At 44.4% G+C, this 20482-nt stretch overlaps 1 protein-coding gene across 1 annotated transcript in view; it reads right to left on the bottom strand.

Moving 5' to 3' along the window:
* PALM2AKAP2 (PALM2 and AKAP2 fusion) overlaps positions 1-1018 on the bottom strand; it is a 511246-nt gene extending 510228 nt beyond the window's left edge. The window contains exon 1 of the mRNA XM_073591310.1: positions 656-1018. Coding sequence (XP_073447411.1) covers positions 656-700 — 45 coding nt within the window. The 5' untranslated portion in view covers positions 701-1018. The remainder of the gene's footprint in view (positions 1-655) is intronic.
* Positions 1019-20482: the final 19464 nt, after the last annotated feature.

Raw genomic sequence — 20482 nt, 5'->3', positions numbered from 1 at the left:
TTGAATAAATTCCCATGCACATGCGCAACTCAATGTACATTCATGGCGCACCTTGGTCTTGGGTTGAATAAACTCCCATGCACATGCGCAACTCAATGTACATTCTTGGAACACCTTGGTGCTGTCATGAATGAACTCCCGTATGCACCAGCAGTGCAGTGTACATTCTGGGCACACCTCAGTGTCTGAACAAATGATTCCAGTGCACATGGGGAGCTCAGTGTACATTCTTGACACTTCAGTGCTGGGATGAATGAACTCCTGTGCGGGAGTTGCACCATTCTGTGCTGACTAATAAAGATGAGCAAAGATGGGGAAAAGATGTCGGCGACTTCGCAGACATCACATCTCTGGAACAGAGGCATTTGTAGAGTTTAGTAACACTTTAAATAAGGTGACATTTTAGTGCCTAGGTTTAAAGCTACCAGTAGAGAACAGTAGGTGTACGCAGCCGAATAAAGAAGCTGAAATCACAAGCACAGACAATATTCCAGTAAATGCAGAACCCCCAGTGGAGACTGCTATGAAGCGTGCTACCTCTATCCAGCAACGGTTACTATGTTGGAATGCTCAGCCTCCCCTGGGGGAACCTCAAACACATCACACACACCCGTTTTTCAAGACAAAAGAGACAAGTAGAAGACAATGAACTTACTGCTATGGCTTGCAGGCGTTCCCTGTGCAACTCAGCCTCCGCCATCCTAATTTAGTAGGAATAAAATCTTCTAAGATATAAGCAGGGGTTCCAAGCAGTCTGGGTTGTAAAATCTGCTTTCTTGAAAAGTCCCCAGCACTTGGGAGGCAGCTCAGTCAGAGGCAGACCATTGCTCACACTGGACCAGTGCCTGTCTGCTTCCCATCTGTGCCTCTAGCAGCATTTCTCTGCAGCTTCTGTTGCTGTCACACAAACCATGGATGCACTCCACAAGCAGCCCAGCCGAGTCATTGACTGCAGCACTTTTTCCTCTTCGACGTGCTAGTACATTGCTCCTCCTATGTGGTGTCAAGTCACCATAGGGCACTGCCATCATTAGCAGTACACTCATACAGATGGTTTAACATGTCTTCTTCCTAGAGATAAAGCAGATATCACCAGTGACTAGGCTGAATGCAGACAGGCACTGTCTTTTATCTTCATTTGTCATTGTCAGTTTTTTGACATGTCATTTAACAACACTGGCATTTTAGGATTGATTTGCAGGGAAATTAGGTTTTCAGATTTTCTCATCTCACTAAAATGTGCTTTTTTTGGCAATTTTAAGTAGTAAAATCGAGGATGAAAATGGAGTCGTGCCACCTGAATACACATGAGATTGGGAATTTTTGCTGTAATATGATGTAAATTGTGGCATGTATGGCAGCTGCAGACTGACTGTGTAAAATCTTAGCACGGTTTAAAGTTTGCTTTGGCAGTCATGCTGCATAAAGTATGATGGAGTAAGTGTCTACAGGGCACTCTGGTCTGATTGTCTGAAAGTGTTAGTCTGAAGTGAGAAAAATAAATATAGAATATGCAATCTGAAAAAAACAGGGGTGATTCAATAAAGCTTTTGCTTTCTTTTCTGGTGTTATAGCCATATTAGAAAGTCCTGAGCCAAATTCATGAAAGCCATGCAACAGTTTTGTTACTATTCCGGACGTGTTTAACAAGTTCTGGTACTTCTTATGTGCAACATTTTTACATTCTGCCACTATAGGTGCAAAAAATGTATCAAAGTGATATTAAAGGTTAAATAAAAAACAACAAAAAACAAACATGTCATAACCAGATCCTCCTCTTCTGGGGTCTCCTTTTCTTCTCCAAGTGCCCCATAGCAAGCCTCTTGTTATGGGAGCACTCATACATGCTCGCTCATAAGCCCTGCTCTGTGTGTCCATAAGACACACAGCACGGGCTCAGCTCCATCCCTGCAACCTCCTCACTGGCTGCGATTGACAGCAGCAGCAGCCAAAGGTGAGGCAGAGACCTGGGAAAGCAGCCACTCTTGTGCACATCGCTGGATCATGATCAGGTTTGGGTAAATATTGGGGGGGGGGGGGGGGGCTGCATACTGAAGGCTTTTTACCTTCATGCACAGAATGCATACATGTAAAAAATCTTCAACCTGTAGAACCACTTTAAGAAATATTCACCATGCTAACCGGACAGGGCCAAACTTATCTCCACCTACTATGTGGCAGACCAGACACCACCAATTTATTTACGTACCAGAGGGCCAAAGACAAATGGCAAATTCAGTTTTTAAACCTCTCTGTGATGAAGATTGGGTGAAGATAGAAGACACTTTTGGGTTCTGACACTTGTCAGCCACGTAATGCATTTGTTGCTGTGGCAAGTAGGGTGGACCTTTACACCCATGTGCTGTACATATGCATCTATGGTAGCCAAGGGTTGTCACAGACAGCTTCCAGTCTCCGGTTATTAACAGAACACTTGTCAACCATGTAACGCATACTATAGGTGTGGTGGCAAGTAAGACAGGCTTTAAAACCCATACGCCTTACATATGCATTCATAGCAGCCAAGGGTTGTCAAAGACAGCTCCCAGTCTCCGATTATGATCAGGAGCCAGTTATTTGTGGTGATCACATGATTGGGAAGTCCAGACTGGGAGGGAAGGGGTAAAGCTCTATAGGTTCAACCTTCACTCCTCTTCACTATTTTTGGGGCTGTGGCAAAATGGTGGATTTTTCTCATACCGTACGGTCCTTCTCTCCGGTACACTGTTACTTGAGAGAAGTGAATTACTTTGTTTCTACTGTTCTAGGGTTGCTCCTCTGTAAATATGCGTACATTGTACTTTTATGCAAATAAAGGTTATTTATATCAGACATGCAAGTGCTCTCACTTAGGAATGTGTTTAATATATTACCAAATTCAATGTGTATGCTGCCATTTTGAATACTCATCTGCAGTGTTCAAGTGACAGTGTCAAAATAAAAAATACGTTTAAAAAAAAATGGTAATATACGTACGTACCAAGACACAGTAATGAAATAGCAATTAGCGTTGAAACAATTGGGGGGAGCCCCCACACCATTTGACAGCTGATGAGTCATCCGTTGTTAAAGATGAGGTGGCCTGCTTCCCGGCCTGCTCCTTAACAATCAGCTAATGTTAAGGATGCCGGTGGCCGCCTGCTCCAAAAAGTTTGCATCTAAACTGCTGAACAGCTGCTTTAGAAATTCGCAGTGAAAATTCAGGGGAAATTTGCACTGGACATGTGTGAACCTAGCCTTACTAGCTCCAAGGCAGTGAAGTTAAACCTGCAAATGATATCACCACACAGCAAATAGTATGTGAGCTGTAATTCAAATTTTGACTAAAGTAGAAATAAAGGCATTTTGGATAGAGTAAGGGAGGGCTATAATCCCTGTCAGATTTTGTTTTGTTTTCCTGATGCCAACATGGCAGCATACATATGATATAGCTCTGCCCCAATATCCACCCACAGGACCTGTTTAGCTCTATAAAAGTCTGACTGAGAGCTACCTCCCCATTCTCCTTTTTGTCCTCAAAGATCAACACCTACAAACCGTTACACTCATGACAAACTCTTACCTGCTGACTATGTCGGAGTCCGTCTGGTTTCAAGCCTCTCCCAGCACGCAGTCCCACATCTTAGGCTGCTAAACGCACCAACAAGGTGGGGAACCCCTTCTAGTGGTCTTTTGGGGTCGAGGTGTTCTCTAATCAGAGACGGCAATCCTCTTGTGTCATGCCTGCTTTGGAGCCTGGATCCAGCAGCTGGGACTGCATGATGTCTTCCTTCCTATGGAACTCTTTCCAGGTCTGTCAATCTCTATAAAACGTTTTTTTCTTTTTCTTGCTATCACGTCTCTAAAGACCCCATACACACTGTGCAGCTTTTGTTGTCTGATTTCCTTTGGATTTGCCGGGACCATGTGGTGCAGGGGCCTGACGGATTGCATACAAATTGAGGCTCTTAATGTTTGACCTCGTATTATGTGGTTTTGGTAAATCTGAGGATTGCATGATGTGTAGCCAGCTTAAAAGTGTCCTTTTGTGTGGATGGGCATTGGCTTCCCTCCTAATTGTACTAGCCCTTTTTTGATTAGAACAGAGGCTGGGGAGGAATGAGTCTCTCTCAGGTGCTCTATTTAAAGGGCACAATTGGCCAGGTAATGGATGCCTTTGCGATTCAGGCATGCAGAGAGACAGCAAAGGGGGTATACAGTATATGTATTTTTTCCCTCTCTCGCTTCCCTTATTTCTCTCTGTTGCCATGAAGTCCCCCTTGTACCTTTTTGGTTCTTCCGCCAGCATGAGCCTAACACCACATAACAAAGACCACCGCAATACCAGGTAAGGGCCAACTTTGGGTAAGTAAGAAGATGCAGGAAAAAGAGTGCATTATGCCTGGATGAGCGTGCCTTCTTGTCTATTGCAGCCCAATCCGCTTACGCTCCCGCACTAGGAGGTCCAGAGACCCTCTGGATCATCAGGATTTTTCCAGGGCAGAAAGTGACTCCTCCAGTCCTGGCAGACTCCAGTACAAAGGGCGCAAATGTACGCTTAAGACAAGGTGCACAGCTTCTCCTCTGAGGGCTCAGCGCCCGAAAGGCAAATGTTGGTTATGTGGAGATGACCCTATGCCAGGAAAGCTACTTTGCAGCAACTGGTTCAGGCAGCTTGCTAGAGACCAGGAGTACGAGAGTCAGCAGGTGTCAGCCTTGCTCAGGAAAGTAGTCTATGACTCCCTGGCAGAATTTTCCGGTCATCTCGAACAATCAGGGACAGAAGTGGACGAACAGAGTGTGGGCCCTGCACCAGGTCTAAACAAAGCCATTCAACCCTCTCTAACTAGAGGGGTACCAGGCACTTCAGGGGGGACTCCAGCCCAGCGGATTAGGAGGGCTGATTCCCCAGACCCAGTATTACAGCCAACCTTCCAGGCAGAGGGAGAAGATACCGCCTCTTCCTCAGGAGAGGATTCTGAAGGTTCAGGCTTTGATTTTGTGAAGATACCACCATTCATTAAGGCAGTAAAATCTGCACTGGAATGGGAGAATCTGGAACCTCCTCCAAAGGAGAAAACTTATTATCACACACCATACAATCCTGATTTTAAATTGTGTGGCAATCGCTGCACAACAGGTGCCTTTATCCTTTCAGAGCACCACAAATGCAATGCGATTCTGCTGTGATTGTCACGTGGGAGAATGTGCCTTTAAAAACATTGTTTTGTCGCCCCTAAATAGGAGCAGGGCCTTCTTTTTGCAAGCGTAGGGCAGCCAAGTGAATGGGCCACCCCATGTGTTGGATAGCGACATGGTTTAATATCTTACTTCTGGTATTTCACTTCCTGTTTGACACAGCCAGGTAGGAATGAAACACATCAAAGCTTTGTGATCAGAAGAACAATGCTTTGGCTCAAGCCCACCTGCTGTGACATGTGTGATTGCAAGTTTCAAAGAGACCACTGCTGCCAAGATGTCTATTGAGATCTGACACAGGGCTAATAGAGACGCTGGCCCTGGTGGACAATATAGCATGCTTCCTGGAGAATGGGCAGACATTTTGAAGGGATACCTCTCAGCAATGTATATTGGATAAAAGGCAAATGGGGGTGGCTACGAGTGGGCGTGTATGTTTGAATAAATGGAACACACAGGCTTTTGCTCTTTCTCTTTGTTGCTGAGAAGCCTGCCATAAGGTCATCCCTCTGCTATCTTGGGACCTCGCTCTGACCGAGGGCTTGGGCCTATATTCCATGTGGCCCAGACCCCTTTTATCATCCAGAACCCGCAGAGGAAACCATGTGTGATAAGTATCTTTGATATTTCATTGTTGTTATATGTTGTAGAGATATGCTGTTAGTATAGTGTGTTCTAAATGTAAGCTATGTAACATTGTAATACCCTTTTAGTACTTTTATGATAGTTTCCTAACTCCTTGGGAAATAAAATAAGATATTGTTTTACTAGCAGCACCGTGTGTTTGGTTTCATAGCTAACCTGGTATTATTGTGGTATTAACAATAGCATGTGCTCAGAGTTTAATAGACCAACTAATTATAGGGACTAGACAAATTAATACACAGATATAATATTAATAATTATATCGTTTACTTCAGCATGGGAGTTGCAACATTGCGTGCAAATTGCTCTTCGAAAATCGCATAGCGGAAACACTTGTCTCCTCTACGTGATAATATCAAATGCTTCTGAAAAGTGACCTAAGCACAGATCGCTTTTCAGTGCAAAAGCAGAGCCTGCTGCAAGTGTGAACAAACCTTTGGGTTAGGAGGAACCTAAAGAAACAGGTAGCTACTTTTCCTCTTCTGACATATATAAGAGGCCTGTTTCAGGAGGAATGGGAGGAATGGGAGAAGGGAGAGAAGGGAGAGGGGAGAGAAAATCCTCTTCAACCAATAGGTTGCAGAAGTTGTATCCACTCAGGGAGGATGCTGCGGCTCCTTTATCTAACCCACCAACGGTGGATGCGGTAGTCACCAGACTGGCCAAGAATGTGACACTTCCGATGGAAGACTCTTCCTCCTTTCACAATATCCTTGATAGACGCATTGACATGAACTTAAGAAAGTTTTACCTTGCGGTAGATGGAGCTTGTAAGCCCGCCGTTGCTTAACATCCGTAGCAAGCGCTATGCGAGTGTGGGTGTAGAACTTGGAGTATGCAATCAAAAACCTGCTGCCAAAAGAAAAAAATCATTAAGACTCTTGATGAGATAAAACTCTCTGAGGACTTCACAGGTGAGGCAGCTATAGACATCATTCGATGGTCCTCCAGAGCCATGCTCAGCTCAGTCATAGCCAAAAGAGCATTGTGACTAAAACTCTAGGCGGCCGACTCATTCTCAAAGCAGAATTGCTGTAAACTGCCTTTTGATGGGAAGGCGCTGTTTGGCTAAAAAACTGGAGACTACCATCTCCAGGGTTACAGGAGGAAAATCAGATCTTCTGCTCCAAGATCAAAGGTCCAGACGCCAGAGGAAGCAACCATCCAGAGTGCCAAACAGGTACCCGGATTTTGGAGGCTTTTGCCCATCCAAGGACTCCAGAAGGGGTTGGAGGGGTACACAGTCAACCTTCGTAAGATCGCAGAGATCTAAGGCCCCTGCAGCTCCCTCAGATACCCAGAAGCCCTTTTAACGCCAGGCCCACCCAGGAGGCACTTGGAGCCAGGCTGCCCAAAGGGCCCATTTCTGGCAAGACCACTGCCAAAATTGGCAGGGTTAGTCCACAATGGGGCAAGGCAATTATTGGCTCTTCAAACGACCTCCTCCAGAACGTCCTCAAGAGGCTGAATCAATTTATCTGGAAAGAGAGACTCAAGATGGAGTCTCTCCATACGATAATCCAGATTATTCAACCAGGAGACTGGAGGATTTCAGTGTACTTGCAGGATGCCTACCATCAGATCCTTCAGTCATACCAGCAGTTCCTCAGATTTGCGTTAGGAGACAGGCATTACCAGAGCTAGCTGGAGTCTACACAGAATATGGTCTACCTAGGGGCCCAATTTAATACTTCAGAAACTCCCCAAAATCAGGAAGAAGTTCCAACGGGCATTTGCTGCACCAGTGATGTCAGCAACCCACTACATGACTCTTCTCAGGAAAATGGCTTCATGTATCCCGATAATCCCCTGGGCTCACTAGAAACTTAGAGTTTTCCAACAAGGCTTCCTGATGCAGTGGAAAAGAGTTTGTCTAGCCCAGCCAACCAGGATCACCAGCCGGATGCGCCAGAGTCTCTGGTGGTAGACAAAACAAGAAACACTAAACAGCATCGTCCATTAGGGCTGCAGCCATGGATCATTGTTAACACAGATGCCAGCGCAGCAGGGTGGTGAACCACCTGCGAACAACTCAAGATCCAGGGCAGAGGGAAATTTCCCACTCAGGGCCTAGTTTCCAATATTCTGGCACTTCGAGCAGCATTCATGGCGTTGGCCACCTTGCTGCCTCACATACAGGGTCTCCTAGTCCTGCTCCATCTGGACAACATGGCAGCAGTGTCCTATATACAGCAACAAGGCAGGACACACAGCCAATCCCTCTTGAGAGAGATGGAACCAACCATGACATTGGCACAACAATATCTCCCAGATTTGAGGGCCATATATCTTCCAGGCTGTCAGAACTTGGAAGCGGATCGCTTATCCAGACAATTCAAGGATTCCAACGAATGGTCCCTTCACCCCGAAGTGTTCAAACAGATCATCCACGAGTGGGGGTGTCCGCAACTTGATCTTTTTGCCTCATCAACCAACTGCAAGGTGAGCCGATTCTTCTCATGCCACCCTCATCCATTATCAGAGGGGACGGGCGCCTTGACCCACCCTTGGGTTGCGCAACTGGCCTATGCCTTCCCTCCAATTTCTTTAATCCTGAAATTCTTGAGGAGATTTTTTGACAAAGAATTTGACAGTCATTACAGTATTACCTTACTGGCCTCACAGACCATGGTTCTCTCTGGCAATGGATCTCAGCGTGTGCCCACCGAACACTCTGCTGGTGACTCCTCATCTTCAGTCGCAAGGAGATTTCCTACATCCGCAACCATCACGACTGACCTTAGCGGCCTGGAGATTGAAAGGCAGGGGTTACAAGAGTTAGGATGTTCTCCAGAGGTTATTAGAACTTTACAGAGTTCCAGAAAGGGGTCAACCAATGCCATCTACTCCAGAATATGGAAAAGGTTCACAATCTTTGCAGATGGACGTCTATTTGACCCTAGTGAGCCATATGTATCTCAAATCCTGTCTTTCCTGCAATCCGGATTGGATTGGATTGGGGCTCAGCCTAAATTCGCTTAAGGTGCAAGTTTCAACCATCTCGGCTTTTATCCAAAAGAAAGGGGCAGCAAACCTGCTGGTGGAGCACTTCATGAGAGCGATACTAATGCCCCGTACACGAGGTCGGACATTGATCGGACATTCTGACAACAAAATCCTAGGATTTTTTCCGATGGATGTTGGCTCAAACTTGTCTTGCATACACGTGGTCACACAAAGTTGTCGGAAAATCCGATCGTTCTGAACGCGGTGACGTAAAACACGTATGTCGGGACTCTAAACGGGGCAGTAGCCAATAGCTTTCATCTCTTTATTTATTCTGAGCATGCGTGGCACTTTGTGCATCGGATTTGTGTACACACGATCGGAAATTCCGACAACGGATTTTGTTGTCGGAAAATTTTATAGCCTGCTCTTAAACTTTGTGTGTCGGAAAATCCGATGGAAAATGTGTGATGGAGCCTACACACGGTCGGAATTTCCGACAACAAGGTCCTATCACACATTTTCCGTTGGAAAATCCAACCGTGTGTACGGGGCATTAGACTACGCCCTCCAAAGAGAAATAGGTTCCCTCAATGTGACCAGGCAGTAGTCCTCAATTTTCCAGTAAACCCTCCTTGTGCTCCGACAGAAGACTGTTCATTATGGGATATCACTATAAAAACGGCTTTCCTAATAGCCATAACTTCAGAGGGAAGGGTGTCGGAACTCCAAGAATTGGAGTCAGCCGAACCTTATTCCATTTTTTTCCCCAGACAGGGTTATGCTGAGACCATTGGATCACTTTGTCACAAAAGTGGCATCGATATTTCATCTCTCCAGTGAATGGGTGCTTCTAGCCTTCCCAGCGGAATCAGAAGCTGATCTGCACGAGATGGACGCTCCAAAAGTCCTCAAAGCCTGTTTCCAGGCTACTTCTACATTCATACGTTCTGAGAGACTTTTCATCATACCTACAGGAAAATTTAAAGGAAAAGAGGCCTCGGTCAGAACCATCTCGGCCTGGATAGTAAGAACTGTTCACTGGGCATATAGAGCGGCCGGGAAGGATCCTTCAGAGGTGGTTAGAGCTCACTCAATCAGGACGATGTCTTCTTCGTGGGCAGGAGTGTCTCTGGAGACAGTCTGCAAGTCTGCAAAGCGGCTAGCTGGTCATCACATCATACGTTCTTAAAACACTACAGGGTGCATCCAGTAGCTCTTACTACAATAGAGTTGTGTAGGGAAACTATCCAAGCTTCTATATCTATTGTTAAATAAAGACTATGTTTGCAGCATTAAACCCTCCCTTTCAAAAGCTTATTATTTATAATATGTATGTTGCCATGTTGGCGTCAGGAAAATGGAAAATTGTATCAAATACTTCCCGTAATTTTCCTTTCCTGATGCCAATACATGGCAGCATACAAACCCTCCCTCTAATCTTTGTGCTTTATACGGAGAATAGGAGAGGTAGCTCTCAGTCAGACTTTTATAGAGTTAAACAGGTCCTGTGGGTGGATATAGGGGCGGAGCTATATCATATGTATGCTGCCATGTATTGGTGTCAGGAAAGGGAAATTACGGGAAGTATTTGATACAATTTTCTGTGTTCCATTTGGGAGATTTCCATTCACATCCTGTCCCATAGTCCAAACAGGAAGTGAGAGAAAATCCCTCCAAAGTGAGGAATACCCTGTTTATCACCAGGGTCCCATTGGAGGATTTCCCCTCTATTCCTGTTCTGGTGGCAGCCCAAAAATTGGGATAGGGCAAATAGAGAGAGAAAATCACTCTAAATGGGGCACAGAGAGCAATAACATGACAGTGTTCCAATCCCTCCCCATTTTGTCCAAAACTAAATACAAAATGTTGTCTTTAGTTATACTTTAATAATTTATTTTATCACAGATTATTTTAAATAGAAAACACGACTGTGAACCCTAAAGCCTAGCCTACAAGGGTTAACTGTTCATTTATCTTAGACTGCAGGAGCATGGGGAGAAAATGCTGTGGGGACCAGTTAAAGTGGTTGTAAACCCTTACACATACCCAGTGAAATGACTGGCGTCAGGTGATACACAGAGATTAAACAAATCCTCCTACATAAGTTGTACTTGTTTATCTGCAGTGTTCTTTTCTCTACATCGGTTCAAAGTCCAGATTGTATAGCTTGCCTGAACTGTCAGAAAAACGGTGGCTGAAGTTACACACTGTAGAGTTTAGTGAATAGAGGTCTGAGAGCTAATTGGATGGAAGGGACACACCCCCTTCACACAGCACACAGGAAGAGAGTTGAGGCTGTCAATCAGCTGGAGCTCCCTCCCCATTACCTTTTTTCTCATGGTGTCAGGAAAACTTGTCAGAAGTGACTCATGCTATATAACAGCTGTCAATGCAGAAAGCCTGCAGTCAGCGGGACGCCTCCCATGGAGGTGGAGTTTTTTCATTTTTTTTTCGGTCCATCAGACGCTGTGATCGAAGATGGATGGACATCACGGGACACTTTAAAAAAAAAAAAATTAATAAAGGACTTGTTCCAAATTGTCTACTGTAATTTTTACCATTTTGACACTTTTTTTGGTGAATGTTTAGGGGTACAATGTACCTGATACCCATTCACACAGGGGGGCTGGGATCTGGGGGTCCCCTTGTTAAAGGGGGCTTCCAGATTTCGATAAGACCCCGCCCGCAGACCCCCACAACCACCAGGCAAGGGGTGTGGTGATGAGGTCCTTGTCCCCATCAACATGGGGACAGGGTGTTTTGGAGGGGGGACCCCAAAGCATCCTCCCCATGTTGAGGGCATGTGGCCTGGTATGGTTCAGGAGTACTTTTCCTGCGGCCTGCCAGGTTGCGTGCTCGGATATGGGTCTGGTATGGATTTTGGGGGGGGATCCCTTCGGGATCACCCTGCCTTTGGCCAATCATGGCTCTCACAGCAGAGCGTGCTGTGATTGGCCAAAGCATGCAGGTCAGGTGCATGCTTCGACCAAACAGCAGCCGTCAATGCACTGCGATCTTGCAGTGCATTGATGGCCTCGCTGTTCATTATGGTGCGTTTTGTCAGCGCTCAAATTTCCCGCGAACGCCCCATAATGTTCTGTATTTGGCAAACACCCGATGTTCGAGTCAAACTTACGTTCGAGTCAAACCTCGGGCTCATCCCTAGTGGACAGTGGTTGGTATGCTGTTATTTGGTTGGTATAAGATATTGCTGCTTGAGTCCTAGTGACTAAGCACATTGGTCTGTTATTGGTTAACAATTGTAGATATATAAAATAAACCGCGCTAATATCCCAATATAAATAAAAATCAGCCAGCACCACAAAAGCACAAATGTGTGTAAAAAATTTTAAATATATATGTGCAGCGCTAATGAAATAAATTAAGATATATGGGAGCCCTATCTAAGAGGGCACTTCCATTAATATTATTGTGAATATCACAAGTAAACAAAATTACCTAAAAGGAATGGACAGTGCTCAGTGTTAATACAGTGCACAGTGAAGTTTTAGGATGGGGGACACCAGACCCCGCCCTTCCTTTTTGACACCTCCCACTTGGTGAAATGGGCGTGGTTTCAGCGAAATAGTGGGCGTGGCTCTAAGGTGGTGTGATTAGCAGCTGAGATGAACGAGGGATGGAGGGAGAGAGGGATGGAGGGACAGCAGGCCCAGATCTTACACAACAATAGAAATATGTGTATTCTAGAAAGCTTAACAATCAGCAGATAAAGCGCATTATTTCTATCACTACATTGTAATAAAATGAAATCATTCAACTCATCATAATACAGAATCAGTGGGAGCCCTGAGCGTGTCACTAGCCACGTCGCCTGCCACCAGATGCCATCAGGTGTCCCCAGCGGAGTCCGTCCTTACATGCACCCTGTGTTCCATAAAATGCAGCCTGTGTCACACAAAATGCAGCCTGTGTCCCACCAAATGCAGCCTGTGTCCACCAAATGTAGCCTGTGTCCCACCAAATGCAGCCTGTGTCCACCAAATGCAGCCTGTGTCCCACCAAATGCAGCCTGTGTCCCGCCACATGCAGCCTGTGTCCCACCAAATGCAGACTGTGTCCACCAAATTCAGCCTTGCCTGTGTCACATCGAACCCCCCGTTCTCCGGTACTTACCTTGCTGTGTGTTGTCCTCTCCTGCGGTGTCTCCTTCCACAGCGGAGATAGAGGAGTCCGCTCCTCTCATACTTCCTGTTTTCTGTCTCCTGCGGCGCAATGGGAGAGAGAAAACATGAAGTGACATCAAGCTGAGATGTCAATCAAACCGCCCGGCCGTAGTAATAGATACTACGAGCGCCGGGCGGAAGCTACTCGGCGTTTCGGAAAGCACCACAAGGTGGGATAAACACCCGCAAATGAAGCGCTGTGTCTGCAATCTTGTCCGGCGTTCAAACACAGTGCACTTAAGGACCTTTTTTTGTATTTTTATTTTTTTTAAAGGGCCAGTATTACATTTTTTTTTTTTTTGTGACTACCTGGAGGGGTGGCGGCGCCCATGTGCCACCCCTATGGATGGGCCGCCAATGATAGAAATACATATAAAAATAAAAAAGTAACACTTAAACCGTGAAGTGATTAAACCATAATATCTATTGCATTAAATGTCCTCAGCACATATGGAAAATGACCCATATCAACAGTAAAGCAAATTTGCTTGAATATGTAATAAATAAAGAAAAATTTTAAAAAGTCCAAGATGATGTGATATGACAAATCACCAGGGTAATGATCGGAAAAGGGTGGTTGATTATTCCAAAAGTCACAAACAGGAATCACCACTGTGAGAACTAGAATTTAAATTAAAAAAAAGTAGAGGGAAATAAGTGAAAAAGGGAGGAGAAACAGTAAATGGGGGGCAGAATAATCAACCAAATGATATTTCACCTGTCTTGGTAGTAGCCAAGTGTATCATGTTCTCTGATTATTTTAACCGTGCAGGTTTAGGAGATATTCACTGTACCTACAGGTAATCCTTATTATGGGCTTACCTGTAGGTGCTAAATAAAAAAAAGGGTTTGCTTCAACTTTAAAGTGTTTTTAAAGGAAAGATTTAAAAAAGAAAGAAAAATAACAAACATGTTATACTTACCTGCTCTGTGCAATGGTTTTGCACAGAGCAGCTCCGATCCTCTTCTTTTTGGGTCCCATGCCAGTAGTCCTGGCTCCTACCCTCTGCCGAGTGCCCCCAACAGCAAGCCTCTCCTCATTGGCTCACTGGCTGTGATTGACAGTAGCAGGCAATGGCTCCGCTGCTGTATGAGCCATTGAAAATGTGCTCTCATGCATGAGATGGGGGCCCAGGTAAATATAATGGGGGGCTGGGGAGGAGCTGCACCCAGAAGGTTTTTTACCTGAATGCATAAAATGCATTTAGGTAAAAAACCTTGAGCCTTTAGAACCTCTTTAACCTCCTCCCGCCTATAGACAATTGACAGCGGGCGGGATCCCCTCTCGTTCTGGGCCGACGTTAAACATGATGTCACCCAGTCTCACTGCGATTGCTCGCCAGGGGGGGACACAGCAGTGCGGCGATCGCGGGTGCGCTGTGTCCCTGGGACACGGTGCAAACAAGATCTCAGTAAAGAGCCAGTGACGTGGCTCTTTATCCATGTGATCAATCCCGTGTCCAATCACAGCCGATCACATGTAAACACGAAAGTGCCTTTAGTCGGCTCTCCTCGCCTCACACTGACAGAGTGTGAGGAGAGGAGAGCCAATCAGCGGTATCTCCTCACAGGGGAGACGAGACCTGTACTGTTCATCAGGGCACTGATTATCAGTGCCCTGATGATCAGTGCAGCTCCTACAGTGCCCAGCAGTGATGCCAGTCTGTGCCCATTAGTGAGGCCATTCTGTACCCATTAGTGATACAAGCCAGTGCTGCCTTTCAGTGCCCATCAGCGCCACCTATCAGTGTCACCTATCAGTGCTCATCAGTGCTGCATATCAGTGCCACCTATCAGTGCTGCATATTAGTGCCTCCTCAACAGTGTCACCTCATCAGTGCCGCCTCATCAGTGTCCATCAGTGCCACCTCATCAGTGCAGTCTATCAGTGCCCATCAGTGTAGCCTCATCAGCGCACATCAATGAAGGAGAAAAATTACTTATTTACAAAAAAATTGACAGAAACTAAGATAAAACTTTAGTTTTTTCAAAATTTTCTGTCTTTTAAAATTTTTTTAGCAAAAAATAAAAAACCCAGTATTGACTAAATACCACCAAAATAAAGCTCTATTTGTGGGAAAAGTATGATAAAAATGAATTTGGGTACAGTGTTGCATGACCGCGCAATTGTCATTTAAAGTGTGACAGCGCTGAAAGCTGACAATTAGCCTGGGCAGGAAGGGGGTAAAAGTGCCCTGTAGGCAAGTGGTTAAAGTGATTCTCAACCTTTGGTTTTTTAGGCACTTTCAGCTGCTGATCTGATCACATACTCACACTGAGTATGCAGCTTCTTTATCTTCTAATCCTTTCTCATGTTCTAGTTTAAGCTGGTGCCATGATCACTGCACCAGGTTTCCTGTTTCAGGGTGGTTCTTTCTTTTACAGCATCCTGTGAAGTCACCATTGCATTCAGGGACTAAAGTTTTGTCTCCTTACATTGTATGCATCAGTAGAAACACACAGCCCCATAGCCTTGGATGGTAAGGGAATCCCCTACTCCTCCCTCTTCAATCTCCAAGCTAACAAACTGGATGGAGCAGTATTTCTCAAGCAAGGAGCTATGGCATCCTGAGGTGCCATCTGGGTTTCCCTAGGGTGCCACGAGCATGGGAACCATGCATCAGTAGAAACACACAGCCCCATAGCCTTGGATGGTAAGGGAATCCCCTACTCCTCCCTCTTCAATCTCCAAGCTAACAAACTTGACGGAGCAGTATTTCTCAAGCAAGGAGCTATGGCATCCTGGGGTGCCATCTGGGTTTCCCTAGGGTGCCACGAGCATGGGAACCAGTTTGCCCCAGATCAGCATCATGTGTTGCCATGGTGCCAGCAGGCTGGTCACCAGCGCCATAACCATCAATGACAATCTAGGGCCAGAATTCTTAATTTGTTTCCATGGTGAGGACAGCCAGCTAGCCCGCAAGATGCTAATGCATGACTGTGATCCAGGGAATGACTGAGGCATGCAGAGCAGCCTCCAACATTCTGGAGAAGGTGAAAATGTGCCTCCTGTTGAGATCAGTACAAAGAAGTTGCGCATTTAAGAGAGGACCCTAGAACTATATTGTTCTAGGGATAAGCCTCTTCAATTTTTAGTAATAAAGTGCAGTCAGGTTTACCTAAATTCTAAAAGTTTTAATCATTTTTTTATTATTTTGTATTTATTAATTTTTTTTTTTCCTCCCTTTTGTTGTTAATATCTGTATACCTGACCTGCAAAAATACTGTTAATGGGAGAGGAGTTTTTTTAAAGAAAAACATTTGTTTTTGCTTTTTTTGTCTTTTTTTTTTTTTATTTTCTTTTTTTCAACCGATGTATATACAGATTCAAGGCTCTTTAACAGTCTTGGTTGGAGCAGCATTCAATCTGTAGTTTTTTTTCGTTTTTTGTTCTTTTTTTCATTATTATTCCCACTATTTTTCCTGTTCATTTTCCTTACTCACCTCTCTTCCGTTCCTTTTTCTTCTTTAATATTATGCTCTCCAAGTTTGTCCTTTGGTTTCTATGATTTATCTTCTCAAGATAATGTAACTAAGACATCAGTCATATCATTTTTGTTTAAAAAAGACTTTGCCTGCCCGCAAGTACCATATTTTAACTAAAGTATCCCTGGACATCCAGTTTTTATGTCTTAATGTAGTTCTACCTCCCCTAGTCTACCTCTGAGCCCCCTGAGCAGGTGTGGTGAACCCAGGGACCTGGCAATAACAGGCAGTGTTGACTATCCCTACCATCAAGGGCCATGGATGATACTGGCTGTTGCTCAGACTCTGTACCCTGTGGTGATCCCACTCTACTCGTTCACATTACACCCTTTATGAGTATTTAGTCTTATTGCCCCGCACTCTGCTCCTGTCCAGCATTCCTCCAATATCTGTACACTAACGTTCTCCTCTCTCTTTTTGTATTCATGCACGACTGTCTGGAGGCTCGCCCGACCCCCTACCTGAAGAAGCAACGACAACCAAGTTATTTCTTGAGACAAATGTGCCACGAATAAGACTCTTCTGAACTTTCTTTTACCATGCTGAAAAGTGCTGTCTCGCGGTCCGATCCAGTCGTTACAATCATTACACCATATCCCCAAGTTACAGGACTAGATATGCCAGGATCCCGCCATCAATGTTGGAGTTCCGCTCTTCCAAGGCAGAGGGGCGATGAAACATTGCAGTACAGACACTCATGGTTTAGATGTGAAGTCTCAAAGGTACCAGGATTTCTTTGCTGTCTTAAGCCTACCTTGAGGAGTTCCGGCGTGTTCAAGAAAGGAAGAGGAGGCCGCAGTGGTGGTGGGGAAGGGGCTTTTGGGCTGTTGTGGGTGGGTGCAAGATCATTGAAGGAGGACATAGGTTCAAGAATGAACTTCAGGGGGGACTGTGGTGGAGATTTTGCAATCCATATTTATATCTTCAGGGGAACTCTCTAATAAAAGGACTATATTTTGTGATATCAGGTTGAGTCCAGCTTAGATTTTTCCTGGTTCTCAAAAGCTGTTGAATGTTTTAGGCGGGTGATAATTCACCACCTGGATGGGGGGGTCTTTTGACATGCTAATTTCGGAATTGGTTATATTGAGTTCAAACAGAGATAATTGGCTTAAGGCAGACTCAGAGGCACCAGAGAGTCTAATGTTTAAAGCAGAAGTTAAGCCAACTTAACCAATAAACTTTAGGCTTCAGGGGTAGCCAATCAGGATTCAATGCCACTTCTGAACCAATGAGGTGACCCTGAGTTCTGATTGGTGGGAGTGGGTTCTAACAACATAAAACCAAAAAACCTAGAGAGGCTAGGGCTCTTCGGCTGACGGTCTAGATGAAGGATGGTTACGTAAGACTTCTCCATACAATGTATCTCTATGTCTCTTTTCTTTCCTGTAACTTTTTCTGCTGTAGGATTTGGCCTTAATATATTATTAATCTCTTGATAGAATGGGTATGACCATTATAGCAATATTTATTATCATTGGTAACATTGTTGTTTTTAAGGTTGTATCATTTATGTTATAGTTGCTAATCTCATATTACCACAAGTTTCTTTTCTGTACAATAGTAAGTTTAAATAAATTAGATTGTTACCCTTTTCGAACAGGTATCATTCGTCCTTAATTTCATGGGTTGATTCATATATAGATAAAAGGTTTTAATCACTTATGTATCATTAAGTATATAAGTGAGGTATGTATAAAGGTATCCATGTCACTGTTAACCTTCCCCACCGCCTGCCCTTTGCTGCACTACCGGAGCCAAAAGGTAGGGCTCTGATGTGAAGGGGGGGCTCTGTGACTGGAAGGATCTGTGGTGTGGGAACCGTGTGACTGGGGGGGTTTGTGATGAGGGCACTCTGGTATGAAAAGAGGACCTGATGACCATGATGTGAAAGGAGATCCTTTTGTGGATGGGGCTCGCATTTCATCAAGATGGCTTGTATGCATTGTCATGCTTAGGTTTCCCATTGATAAGTAACATTTTATTTTTTTACATTTTAAACTGTGGTGCCTCAGTATTTTCCATATTGTTAAAGTGTGCCGCAACTGAAAAAAGTTTAAAAAATGCTGGACTTGAGACTACACTATCCACTGGTAAAGGAAGCAGCAATAAGAAAGTAGGAGCCTGAAAAAAATGTAAAGTTGTAAGCTGCAAGTGCTGGGGTAAGAATTTTACCAAATGGGGAATGTTTATTTTTGGTGCTCGATGTGTTAAAGCAGAACTATACTCATCTAGAATCCAGCGATGCGGCGTCCTCAGATTTCACTGACACCTTCGGGCGGCTGGCTTCCAGGTCTCGCCAGTTGTCATTGGTCGGCCGAGATGACGACACTCCCTGTCATGGGAGTTCCGCCAGATTCGGCATTGCCGAATTTGTGCAGTGAGCTGTGGTTGTGGAGTTTCTTCTGCATTAAAAATCCTGCCTGTCCGCCCATTTCCATTGTGGAGCCTAACGTTTCACTTTAAGCTAAAAAAAGGAGCTGGTTTATTACTTCTTTAAGGCATTGAACTTGTTTTATATTATTTTCCCTGTTGCCATGGGGGAACTGTGAATGCAGCAAAGTCTATAGAATGTTTCTATTTTATGCAGGCTATGTAGGCATTTTGTATACAGTATATAGCTGTATTCACATGTGTGACTTCTGTATAGATATCTGTGACAACCGTTTCCCTATGGCAACAAGCACAGCATGAATATTTCTTAGGTGGGCACAACTGACAGTGAAAGAGCCTGTGCAGGCACAAAAGAGCAAGATAAATATCACCGACCGTTGATACAAAGGTTATCTCTCTGTTCTCCTTTACAATCTGATATTGGTTGGAAATGGACAGCTACCCTTTATGAAGAATTTTAATTTAAGGCTTGTGTACACTTCCTTTGTGGTTTTTCCTCTGGCATACAGATGATTTGGAAGGAAGTTAAGCACAGTGTTTACATTTTGAATTGGATCTTATTGAGTTCTTATGGTGGTGTTTGGTATGCATCTCTTTGACTCACATTTTGAAAAGCCAACATGTCATATTCTGCTGCAGTTTGGCTGCTTTATTTCCATGTATAAAAGCCATAAAAACGCATCATGAAATTGCCTCAATTTTTTCCTAAAAGTTCTCCTATCTTTAAAGTGCTAAAATGTATGTGAACCCCATCAGATAAATGATCTTTTTGTTCCCTTTTATTCTGTTTAAAAAGACCCAGTCGCCAGGCCATTCATTACAAAAAAAAATCCTGATAAGATTATATGTGCATTTAACATATTTTAGGCATGTTATTTACCCGTGTAAGGATCTGCTGCCCTCTACTGTCTGTATTTGTAAGTTGCTGTGCTTGTTATTTACCACAAAGTTAGCTGGGTAAAGAGAGGTACTTCCTGTCCCTGCTAGCTGGGTCAGAAACCCCGATTGGAGGAATGTGATGTTTTATAAAGGGGAGTTTCCTGGAAATAAAAGCAGAACAAAGCCACGTGACCTTATACACATGGGAGCTGATGCTGCTATATTTCACTCAGACAAGGAGCAGAGATTCTTAGGCAAGTTTTCCTATGTTTCAATAGTTTAACTGCAGCTGCCCATAGCCTCTTCAAAGAGTGTGGAGAATAGGGCGCTCTGGATAACAAGGGGACTTTAACAAACAGTACATGACTAGCTCTTGAAATGTGATTAATGCACCACAGCAGTACTTCAGAAGAGGGAAGCACACTCTATAGGAAAAACAAAGCAGAGAAGAAGGCGCTTCTAACTGCAGTAATAAAACACTTTAATGACAAGGAAGGGTTACAAACCCTTATGCCCTATACACACGATAGGATTTTCCGATGAAAAATGTGTGATAGGACCTTGTTGTCGGAAATTTCGACCGTGTGTAGGCTCCATCACACATTTTCCATAGGAATTTCCGACACACAAAGTTTGAGAGCTTGCTATAAAATTTTCCGACAACAAAATCCGTTGTCGGAAATTCCGATCGTGTGTACACAAATCCGACGCACAAAGTGCCACGCATGCTCAGAATAAATTAAGAGACGAAAGCTATTGGCTACTGC

The sequence above is a fragment of the Aquarana catesbeiana genome, linkage group LG01 (genome assembly GCF_042186555.1).
Source record: "Aquarana catesbeiana isolate 2022-GZ linkage group LG01, ASM4218655v1, whole genome shotgun sequence".
Lineage (NCBI taxonomy): Eukaryota > Metazoa > Chordata > Amphibia > Anura > Ranidae > Aquarana > Aquarana catesbeiana.
The sequence above is the reverse complement of the archived record's forward strand: the minus strand, read 5'-3'. Positions and strand labels throughout refer to the sequence as shown.